Source organism: Carcharhinus amblyrhynchos, unplaced genomic scaffold (assembly GCF_965287045.1).
Source record: "Carcharhinus amblyrhynchos unplaced genomic scaffold, sCarAmb.v2.hapA scaffold_719, whole genome shotgun sequence".
Classification (NCBI taxonomy): domain Eukaryota; kingdom Metazoa; phylum Chordata; class Chondrichthyes; order Carcharhiniformes; family Carcharhinidae; genus Carcharhinus; species Carcharhinus amblyrhynchos.
Window position 1 is genome coordinate 52501 of NW_027650459.1, and position 11968 is coordinate 64468.

The 11968-nt window shown below is 52.2% G+C and overlaps 1 protein-coding gene across 1 annotated transcript; it reads right to left on the reverse strand.

The window, feature by feature from the left end:
- Nucleotides 1–4684: 4684 nt before the first annotated feature.
- LOC145339881 (uncharacterized) lies at nucleotides 4685–10210 on the reverse strand. Its single transcript, XM_080184418.1, has 3 exons — nucleotides 9549–10210; nucleotides 7486–7662; nucleotides 4685–4984 (listed from the first exon to the last, which is right to left on the reverse strand). Exons 1-3 carry the CDS (start codon nucleotides 10156–10158, stop codon nucleotides 4935–4937), a joined length of 837 nt encoding a protein of 278 aa, XP_080040544.1. The 5' UTR covers nucleotides 10159–10210; the 3' UTR covers nucleotides 4685–4934.
- Between the last annotated feature and the right edge of the window lie 1758 nt (nucleotides 10211–11968).

Genomic DNA, 11968 nt, shown 5'->3' on the forward strand with positions numbered 1-11968 from the left:
CACCACTTCGGAGTCAGACTCGGAGGCTCAATAAACAGTTTTATTCGGACAAAGCTTTGGGAGAAGTGCTGGCACTCCGCAGTACAGGCAGCCGCCTTCTCAACTACACAATGGTAGTTGGGCATCTTTTATACATTGTTAGATCATAGACAGTATGGATATTAGTCATTAGCACATGGTTACACGTTGAGTAGACAAGTGTGGAGCACGATAGTTAACACATCATTGTACACAGAAAAATATATGGACATTGACAGGAATCACATCATAGAGTAGGTATGTTTATGCAGTTCTGTCCTCCATCAATGGCTCATTTTGTGATATATATTTATGCCTTTATATTCCCCCCGCCCCCATCAGTAGCTGATCTTATTATCAAACTCATGGTTTTGGGTCTGCTTTTATCTCAAGTTTAAGGTACCTCAAGATCTGACCTGTTTCCTGCAGTAATTTAAACACTACAGGTTTTAACTCTTTGTGTACTGTCTGTGCCCAAAGTCAGTGCCTCTTAATGTCTTTTCCCAGAATCCGTGTTGTGCCAGGTAACCGTTTTGTGTCCTTTGATTTCACTCTAAGCATGCCGAATGCCTTCTTCACCACTCTGTCCACCTGTGACTCCACTTTCAAGGAGCTGTGAACCTGTACCCTTAGGTCTCTTTGTTCTGTAACTCTCCCCAGTGCCGTACCATTAACTGAGTAAGTCCTGCCCTGGTTCAATCTACCATCACCTCGCATTTCTCTAAATTAAACTGCATCTGCCGCTCGGCAGCCCACTGGCCCAATTGATCAAGATCCCATTGCAATCGGAGATAAATTTCTTCACTCTCCACCAATCTTGGTGTCATCTGCAAACTTACTAACCGTGGTCCCCTATATTCTCATCCAAATCATTAATATAAATGACAAATCACAGCCGACCCAGGACGGGCATGGATACAGTGGACAGTCAGAAGCTTTCTCCCAGGGTTGATGAGTGGGGGTTGGGGGGGGGGCACAGGTTTAAGGTGCGAGGGTCAAGGTTTAAAGGAGATGCACGAGGCGAGTTTTTATTTACACAGAGGGTGGTGGGTGCCTCGCTGCCAGGGGGAGGTAGTGGAAGCGGACACGGCAGTGAGTTTTAAGAGGCATCTTCACAAATCCATGAATAGGATAGGGATAGAGGGATTCGGTCCCCGGAAGGGTAGGGGGTTTTAGTTCAGTCGGGCAGCATGGTCAGAGCAGGCTCACCATCCCTCCTCCAACCCCCCCTCCCCCCACCAAACCCGGTCTGACCCTCACCGTCCCTCCTCCAACCCCCCCTCCCCCTCCCCCATACGCCCAACCCCCACCCAAACCTGGTCTGACCCTCACCATCCCTCCTCCAACCCACCCTCCCCATCACTCATACCCACTCCCCCCCCCACCCAAACCCGGTCTGACCCTCACCATCCCTCCTCCAACCCCCCCTCCCCCTCCCCCCATACGCCCAACCCCCACCCAAACCCGGTCTGACCCTCACCATCCCTCCTCCAACCCCCCCTCCCCCTCCCCCTCCCCCATACGCCCAACCCCCACCCAAACCTGGTCTGACCCTCACCATCCCTCCTCCAACCCACCCTCCCCATCACTCATACCCACTCCCCCCCCCACCCAAACCCGGTCTGACCCTCACCATCCCTCCTCCAACCCCCCCTCCCCCTCCCCCTCCCCCATACGCCCAACCCCCACCCAAACCTGGTCTGACCCTCACCATCCCTCCTCCAACCCACCCTCCCCATCACTCATACCCACTCCCCCCCCCACCCAAACCCGGTCTGACCCTCACCATCCCTCCTCCAACCCCCCCCTCCCCCTCCCCCATACGCCCAACCCCCCACCCAAACCCGGTCTGACCCACCCCCTCCCCCTCACCCATACCCACTCCCCCCCCCCACCCAAACCCGGTCTGACCCTCACCGTCCCTCCTCCAACCCCCCCTCCCCCCACCAAACCCGGTCTGACCCTCACCGTCCCTCCTCCAACCTCCCCTCCCCCTCCCCCATACGCCCAACCCCCACCCAAACCTGGTCTGACCCTCACCGTCCCTCCTCCAACCCCCCCTCCCCATCACTCATACCCACTCCCCCCCCCACCCAAACCCGGTCTGACCCTCACCATCCCTCCTCCAACCCCCCCCTCCCCCTCCCCCTCCCCCATACGCCCAGCCCCCACCCAAACCCGGTCTGACCCTCACCATCCCTCCTCCAACCCCCCCTCCCCCTCCCCCATATGCCCAACCCCCACCCAAACCCGGTCTGACCCACCCCCTCCCCCTCACCCATACCCACGCCCCCCCCCCCACCCAAACCCGGTCTGACCCTCACCATCCCTCCTCCAACCCCCCCCTCCCCCTCCCCCTCCCCCATACGCCCAACCCCCACCCAAACCCGGTCTGACCCACCCCCTCCCCCTCACCCATACCCACTCCCCCCCCCCCCCAACCCAAACCTGGTCTGACCCTCGCCATCCCTCCTCCAACCCCCCCTCCCCCTCACCCATACTCCCCCTCCCCCCCCCAACAAAACCTGGTCTGACCCTCACCATCCCTCCAACACCACCCCCCCCCTCACCCTGACCCTCGCCCCCCCCCCCCTCCCACCCACCCTCAGCCCCTTCTCCCACATCCCCCACCCCCCCCCCTCACCTCCCTCCACAATTCCTCCGCTCCGTCCCTCTGCCCCCTCACTCTGCCCGCTGTGTTGGGGGTGGGGGGGGGAGCGGTAGAGAGGCGTGATGTGCGCACGGGCATTGAGATGGGTGAGGCCCGCCTTGGGCAGTTTAACACTCAGTCGCTGGTGATAGATGCCAGCTGTAAGATAAGACCACGTCCAAACCAAACCACCGTGGGAAGCTTCAAACAAGGCCAGCGAAAAATAGACAAACTCAGGATCTTTCACTGGAATTGGGCACACTGCCCAGTTCCAACAGGAGACAGTGGGAAGGGACAGCTACAAAGCAGCCTCCCATCGCTGTTAACCACCCCCCCCCGTGAGTGGTTAGTACAGTAACAAGAACAGAATATCACTCAACACTGAAACCAAACAAAAAGACCCCCACACACCCTGACAGGTTGGCTGGTAGTCGGGAAATGTGGGGACCTGGTGACTGTGTAAGCGGGAATAGCTTACAGATCGGACAGTGAGAGTGTGTGTGCTGGTGTGTCTTTTGTGTTTCTGTGCGTGTCCATGTACACTGCATGTGCATGTGTCCACGTGCATCTGTGTGCGTGTGTGTGTGTACACGTGTATGTGTAAGTGTGTTTGCATGCGAGAATTTGTGCATGTGTGTGTGCGGGCGAGTGTGTTTGTTATGCGAGCAAGGTATGTGCATGTGTGTGCATGCACATGTGTGTGCGTGCTTGCATGCGAATGTCCATATGTTTGCATGTGCGGGCATGTATGTGTGCAAGTGTGTTTGTGCATGTGAGCATGTGTGTGCACATATGTGTGTGACTGTGTGTGTGTGTGTGTGTGTGTGTGTGTGTGACTGTGTGAGTGTGTATGTGTGTGCATATGTGTGTGAGTGTATACCTGTGTGTTTCCTGTGCTGTATTGTTCTTTGTGTGTGTGTGTGTGTGCATGTGCGTGAGATCAAAGTCTAGCTGCTCGGAGCCTGAGTGAAAGCAAGCCAGTTTATTGTTGCTGCCCTGCCTCAGGTCACATCCTGTCTAAACGTCTGCCAAGAGCAAGCCTGAACACACACACACAAAAACAGAACCACAGCAGAACTTTATCTATTGTCTCGCTGCTTTCCGTTACTCCTGGGTTCCCCGAAACGGAACGCGTGGAGGGGCAGGAACAGGACGGAAACGACTCCGCAGGTTCCAGATTCCGAAGGCCCATCCCACGGGATTGCAGCAGGAACACGGCGACATCGAATCCCAGTGCCCGGGACTCAGCCGCTTTCCCGAATTACGCTCTGCGCGACCCGGAGCGGCTGGGACCTCTCTGGCCCCTCAGTGCACCCCCCCTCCCACCCCCCCGTCTCTACGCCCAAACCTCCCTCCCTCCCTCCCTCCCCCCCCCGCCCTGCCCATCCTCCCCCCTCCCTGGCGAGTTGAGAATGATTGCGATGGACTGAGTGGGCGATGGGGAGCCCAGGGGTTGGGGGGGGGGGGGGGGGGGGGGCCGCTCAGTGGGCGCAGATTTATGAAGCTTGTCCGTGGAAAGGCGCAGTGCCTGAAAGCGACAACGCAAAAAAAGAATTAAGATGCAAATCGGGGCGGGAGAAAGTCCGCAATCCGTCCTGATCAGTGCAGGATACAATCCGGCCGGTGCAGACGGAGGCCATTCGGCCCATCTTCAAGCCTGCGCTGACCACAAACGCACCCCCCACCCCCCCCCCGCCCCCACCTCATAAGTTCATGCATTTAACCCCAGCTAGGCCCCCCCCCCAGTCGCTAAGGATCACGGCCAATACCCCCCCCCCCCCCGCCACCCTACCCGCCCCACCCATCTTCCGGACTGTGGGCGGAAACTGGAGCACCCGGAGGAAACCCACGCAGACACTGGGGGGGGGGAGTGGGGGGGGGAAGAACGTGCAGACTCCGCACAGACAGTGACCCCAAGCCGGGAATCGAACCGCTGTGAGGGAGCGGTGCTGACCACCGTCACCATCCATCTGTTCTTTTCAGCATCAGTTGCGGGAGGTGGGTTGGTGGGGAAGAGAGGATAAAGTGCAAAGATGAGAAAGCGTCACATTGAGGGCGATACCAGCGCCCCCACCCCTTGTTCTGCAAAGGCTTTCATGGATCACTTTATTCCGAAAACCTTTATTCCGAAATCGCTTGAAGCTTCCACGCCCTTTATTATCTTGCCTCGGCAGAGGGTGGCCCGCATGCTTAAAAAGTGTCCTCAGCTTCGGGGGGTGGGGGGCCGGGTTCCTCCAGTTAAACTTCCTGCTTCGGCCAGCTCCCCTTAAACCAAGTTGCTGTCGGCACTCTGATAGCGCAAGAGATCAACAGTATCTGGTCAAAACACAAAAAGTACAGCGTTAGCAATCGGAAGGTTAAGCGTTGCTGGCAAACAACTGAAGAGAAGATTGTCTTCCAGCCAGAATTACCAAGAATGGCTTCTCGCTTCCAGATTTATTCATTGAATTAAATTTCAAATACAAGGTTGTTGCGTAAGGTTAAATCTCACGGGATCCAGGGTGAGGGAGCCAAATGGATTCAAAACTGGCTTCTTGACGGAGGCCAGAGGGTGGTTGTAGAGGATTGTTTTTCAAACTGGAGGCCTGTGACCAGTGGTGTGCCTCAGGGATCAGTGCTGGGTCCACTGTCATTTGTCATTTATATTAATGATTTGGATCAGAATTTAGTAGACATGATTAGTAAGTTTGCAGATGACACCAAGATTGGTGGACAGTGAAGAAAGTTATCTCCGATTGCAATGGGATCTTGACCAATTGGGCCAGTGGGCTGACAAACGGCAGATGGAGTTTAATTTAGATAAATGCGAGGTGATGCATTTTGGACAATTGAACCAAGGCAGGACTTACTCAGTTAATGGTAGGGCACTGGGGAGAGTTACAGAACAAAGAGATCTCGGGGTACAGGTTCACAGCTCCTTGAAAGTGGAGTCACGGGTGGACAGAGTGGTGAAGAAGGCATTCGGCATGCTTGGTTTCATCGGTCAGAACATTGAATACAGGAGTTGGGACGTCTTGAAGTTGTACAAGACATTGGTAAGGCCACACTTGGAATACTGTGTACAGTTCTGGTCACCCTATTGTAGAAAGGATATTATTAAACTAGAAAGAGTGTAGAAAAGATTTACTAGGATGCTACCGGGACTTGATGGTTTGAGTTATAAGGAGAGGCTGGATAGACTGGGACTTTTTTCTCTGGAGTGTAGGAGGCTGAGGGGGTGATCTTATAGAGGTCTATAAAATAATGAGGGGCACAGATCAGCGAGATAGTCAATATCTTTTCCCAAAGCTAGGGGAATCTAAAACTAGAGGGTATAGGTTTAAGGTGAGAGAGGAGAGACACAAAAGTGTTCAGAGGGGCAATTTTTTCACTCAAAGGGTGGTGAGTGTCTGGAACGAGCTGCCAGAGGTAGTAATAGAGGCGGGTACAATTTTATCTTTTAAAAAGCATTTAGACAATTACATGGGTACGATGGGTATAGAGGGATACGGGCCAAATGCGGGCAATTGGGATTAGTTTAGGGGTTTAAAAAAAAAGGGCGGCATGGACAAGATGGGCCGAAGGGCCTGTTTCCGTGCTGTAAATTTCTCGGACTCTATAAGTCTTGTTAGGTTTGGACTTATAACTTGGGGCCATTGGCTTGTTAATATAACCACTGCTCTTTAGTAACCCGACACCGAATACATCCAGAATCCACCACAGGAGACACCAGGATGATAGGGACTGGGATAACTTGATCTTGGGATAGCTCAGCACAACACTGAGGGCCGAAGGGCCTGTACTGTTCTATGTTCCAGGAGAGTCAATAGCCTTGTGGTATTATCACTAGATTATTAATCCAGAAACTAATGTTCTGGGGGACCCGGGTTCGAATCCCGTCACAGCAGACGGTGAAATTTCAATTCAATAAAAAATATCTGGAATTAAGAATCTACTGATGAGCCAGTGTCGGAAAAAACCCATCTGGTTCCCTTTAGGGAAAGAAATCCACCGTCCTTACCCCGGTCTGGCCTACATGTGACTCCAGAGACACAGCACTGTTTAAGTTTTTATTTATTAGTGTCACAAGTTGGCTTACATTAACACTGCAATGAAGTTACAATGAAAATCCCCTAGTTGCCACACTCCGGCACCTGTTCGGGTAACACTGAGGGAGAATTTAGCACGGCCAATGCACCCTAACCCGCACTTCTTTCAGACTGTGGGAGGAAACCGGAGCACCCGGAGGAAACCCACGCAGACACGGGGAGAATGTGCAGACTCCACACAGACAGTGACCCCAGCCGGGAATCGAACCCGGGACCCTGGCGCTGAGAGGCAGCAGCACTAACCCAATGTGCCGTCGTGTCGCCCGTGGGAAGGCTGGGGTTCTTGAGTGTTGTTGGAGCTGCACTCATCCAGGCAAGCGGAGAGTCTTCCATCACTCTCGCGTTTAAAGTTTTGAGAGCTATTTATTAGTGTCATAAGTGAGCTTATGTTAACACCGCAATGAAGTGACTGTGAAAATCCCCTAGTCGCCACACTCCGGCGCCTGTTCGGGTGACACTGAGGGAGAATTTAGGCCCGGCCAATGCACTCTAACCAGCACCTCTTTCAGATAATGCGGTTGACTCTCAACTGCCCTCCAAGGGGCAACTAGGGATGGGCAATAAATGCTGGCCCAGCCCAGCGACGCCCATGCCCCAGGAGTGAATGAAAGAAAGATTTCCCCATTCCCAACAAAGCCTTTTCCAGTAGGCCCCAGACCCTCGACTTTATTCAGCCCCCTGGACTCTGCCTGCGAGGGGCCTTGACCTCCCAACTCGTTCCCTCCCTACCTGAATGGCGACGCCTTGTGGACTCTCGTTCCTCTTGAGGCACAAGCCAACTGGCCCTCCAACTTCTTTTGACGTGGAGCAGGGCGATGGTCACCATGCTGAGGAAGATGGCCAGAACCAGCCCAATGTGCAACCTCTGACCTCCTGATTCCCAGTCTCTGGAAATCACGTATTCATCTGGGGGAAAAAAATAAATAAACTTTTCTTTAGGATACAAAAGCTGAGGCTGTATAAGGCTCCGGTCAGAACACATCTGGGGCATTGGGAGCAATTTTGGGCCCCGTATCTAAGGGAGGATGTGCTGGCCTTGGACAGGGTCCGGAGGAGGATCTCAAGAACAAATCCCGGGAATGATAGGCTTGTCGGAGAGGAACGGTTGAGCACTCTGGATCTGTTGGAGTTTAGAAGGATGGATGGGGAGAGGGTTCTTATTGAAATTTACAGGATACTGCGAGGCCCGGATAGAGCGGACGTGGAGAGGATGTTTCCACTAGTGGGAAAGACTGGGATCCGAGAGCGCAGCCGTAGATCTTTTAGAGCAGAGATGAGAAGGGACTGCTATTCTCTGCAATATACACAGGGGCTGCTATTCTCTGTAATATACACAGGGACTGCTATTCTCTGCAATATACACAGGGACTGCTATTCTCTGTAATATACACAGGGACTGCTATTCTCTGCAATATACACAGGGACTGCTATTCTCTGCAATATACACAGGGACTGCTATTCTCTGTAATATACACAGGGACTGCTATTCTCTGTAATATACACAGGGACTGCTATTCTCTATAATATACACAGGGACTGCTATTCTCTGTAATATGCACAGGGACTGCTATTCTCTGTAACATACACTGGGGCTGCTATTCTCTGTAATATACACAGGGACTGCTATTCTCTGTAATATACACAGGGACTGCTATTCTCTGCAATATACACAGGGACTGCTATTCTCTGTAATATACACAGGGACTGCTATTCTCTGCAATATACACAGGGACTGCTATTCTCTGCAATATACACAGGGACTGCTATTCTCTGTAATATACACAGGGACTGCTATTCTCTGTAATATACACAGGGACTGCTATTCTCTGTAATATACACAGGGACTGCTATTCTCTGCAATATACACAGGGGCTGCTATTCTCTGTAATATACACAGGGACTGCTATTCTCTGTAATATACACAGGGACTGCTATTCTCTGTAATATACACAGGGACTGCTATTCTCTGTAATATACACAGGGACTGCTATTCTCTGTAATATACACAGGGGCTGCTATTCTCTGTAATATACACAGGGACTGCTATTCTCTGTAATATACACAGGGACTGCTATTCTCTGTAATATACACAGGGACTGCTATTCTCTGTAATATACACAGGGACTGCTTTTCTCTACAATATATTGCTATTCTCTTAATATACACAGGGACTGCTATTCTCTACAATATACACAGGGGCTGCTATTCTCTGTAATATACACAGGGACTGCTATTCTCTGTAATATACACAGGGACTGCTATTCTCTGTAATATGCACAGGGACTGCTATTCTCTGTAATATACACAGGGGCTGCTATTCTCTGTAATATACACAGGGACTGCTATTCTCTATAATATACACAGGGACTGCTATTCTCTGTAATATACACAGGGACTGCTTTTCTCTACAATATATTGCTATTCTCTTAATATACACAGGGACTGCTATTCTCTACAATATACACAGGGGCTGCTATTCTCTGTAATATACACAGGGACTGCTATTCTCTGTAATATACACAGGGACTGCTATTCTCTGTAATATACACAGGGACTGCTATTCTCTGTAATATACACAGGGACTGCTATTCTCTGTAATATACACAGGGACTGCTATTCTCTGTAATATACACAGGGGCTGCTATTCTCTGTAATATACACAGGGACTGCTATTCTCTGTAATATACACAGGGGCTGCTATTCTCTGCAATATACACAGGGACTGCTATTCTCTGTAATATACACAGGGACTGCTATTCTCAAAAACATACACAGCAGAATAGAACCCTTACTGTGAATGTTGATGTGTCCTCCAGTTCTGCTTTGCTGTTTCACTTGATAATTTGGAGCTGGTGTCACTGCTGTGGCTATATTATTCTCAGGATGAGGACTTGCCATCTCTGTGGCTTTCATCGATTGTGCTGTGGTGACATCTCCCCGTGGTGGTTGTTCTGTGCTGGGCAGGGCCTGTGTGGTCTGAAGAGTTGAGGTTGCCCCTTGGCTCTGTGGCCCTGGCACAGCTGTGGCAGAGGAGATGGGCATCTGGGGGTCTGCGCTCCCTTGGGAGGCAGTGGCTATGGGCGAAGATGAAACAGAAGGGGGTGTGGGTCTGCTGTTCGGTCCCCAGAGTCCTGGTGGGGCTTGGGTGGAAGGACTGGACGTCTGGGGATCTTCATATCCATGGGTATCAACTGATGGGGGAGAAGATGGCACTGAAGATGTCACGTGACTTCTGTCCAGTCCCTGGAGCCCTGGCACAGCTTGGGTGGAGGAACTGGACATTTGGACACTGTCACGCCCTTGGGCATCGGTTGATGGTAGAGAAGATGGCACTGAGGGTGGCGTTGTAATTCTGCTCAGTCCCTGGAGCCCAGGCACAGCTTGGGTGGAGGAACTGGACATTTGGAGACTATCACGCCCTTGGGCATCGGTTGATGGTAGAGAAGGTGGCACTGAGGGTGGCGTTGTAATTCCACTCAGTCCCTGGAGCCCGGGCACAGCTTGGGTGGAGGAACTGGACATTTGGACACTGTCACGTCCTTGGGCATTGGTTGATGGGGGTGAAGATGGCACTGAGGGTGGCGTTGTAGTTCTGTCCAGTCCCTGGAGCCTGGGCACAGCTTGGGTGGAGGAACTGGAATTTTGGACACTCCCATGTCCGTGGGCATCGGTTGATGGGGGAGAAGATGGCACTGAGGGTGGCGTTATAATTCTGTCCAGTCCCTGGAGCCCTGGCACAGATACGGCGGTGGAACTGGAATTTTGGACACTCCCATGTCCGTGGGCATCGGTTGATGGGGGTGAAGATGGCACTGAGGGTGGCGTTATAATTCTGTCCAGTCCCTGGAGCCCTGGCACAGATACGGCAGTGGAACTGGACTTCTGGACACTCCCATGTCCGTGGGTATCAGTTGATGGGGGAGAAGGTGGCACTGAGGGTGGTATGGTACTTGTATCTTGCCCTTGTGGAGCCTTGGTGAGGGGAGTGGACATCCCAGTCCCGTGTGGATGCGTAGACTCTCCAGGCGACGATGGTGGATGGGTCGTTTTCGAACCTTTCTGGGCATCTACGGAAGGGACCTCCTTTGTCAGACCTGGGGCAAGAATAACATAAAGTCATCAGTCCACTTCATTCCCATATTTACACCTCTTGAAACTCTGATTGCACCAAACCCAAACTGATTGAAGCTGACAGAAGACTGAAAGACCCGGATAGAGTGGACATGGGGAAGATGTTTCCATTCATCAGACAAACTAGGATTTAACTTCTTCCCTGCCGACGTCAGACTTCTGAATGGAACTACCTCGCATTAAGTTGATCTTTCTCTACACCCTAGCTATGACTGTAACACTACATTCTGCACCCTCTCCTTTCCTTCTCTATGAACAGTATGCTTTGTCTGTACAGCGCGCAAGAAACAATGCTTTTCGCTGTATCCCAGTCCATGTGACAATAATAAATCAAATCTGGATCCGAGGGCACAGCCTCAGAGTGAAGAGACGATCCTTTAAAACAGAGATGAAAAAACAGAATCTCTTCGGCCAGAGGGAGGTGAATCTGTGGAACTCTTTGCCGCTGTGGAGGCCGGGTCATTGAGTGTCTTTAAGACAGAGATAGATAGAGTCCAGATTAAAAAGGGGGTCAGGGGTTATGGGGAGAAGGTGGGAGAATGGGGGATGAGAAAAATATCAGCCATGATAGAATGGGGGAGCAGACACGATGGGCCCAATGGCCTAATTTTGCTCCTCTGTCTTGTGGTCTTATGATAATCACTCCTTCATGGACACAAGTGTGGCTTGTGTTGCTGGCTGCTGCCTCTCGGCACTCGTGATGGGAGTGAACCCTCGTGAGGGTTTTAAACTCTTGACCCCCAGTTCCCAAGGCCACCGTCTCTTGCCGGGCAGCCACCCCAGTGGCTGCACCATCGGAACCGCGAAACGGCGTTCCTTTCCCTTCAGCGAGAGCGGGGCGGTGTTAAAGAGAATCGCGACAGGATGAAGGAACAAGATCCCAGATGAGATCAGGGGCTGTGTGCCAAACCCGATCACAAACAGAGGCAAGAGTTCCCGCTCGGTTCCCCCCACCCCCCCCCGACCTCCCAGCGAGGATGGAGAGAGCTCGGCACTCAGACAGGGGAGAATCCCAGCCGCAGGGATTGAGCTGAGAGAGTTCCGGCCTGGATCTCTGCAACAAGGGCACTAAGTTTAAAAT

Excerpts from the sequence above, each read along its gene's own strand:
- LOC145339881 (XM_080184418.1), bottom strand. The coding sequence starts at position 10,158 with ATGTCCAGTTCCTCCACCCAAGCTGTGCCTGGGCTCCAGGGACTGAGC. Across the intron at positions 7,663-9,548 it reads AGGACACATCAACATTCACA|ATGAATACGTGATTTCCAGA; the intron begins GTAAGGGTTCTA and ends TTTTTCCCCCAG. Across the intron at positions 4,985-7,485 it reads CACAAGGCGTCGCCATTCAG|ATACTGTTGATCTCTTGCGC; the intron begins GTAGGGAGGGAA and ends TGTTTTGACCAG.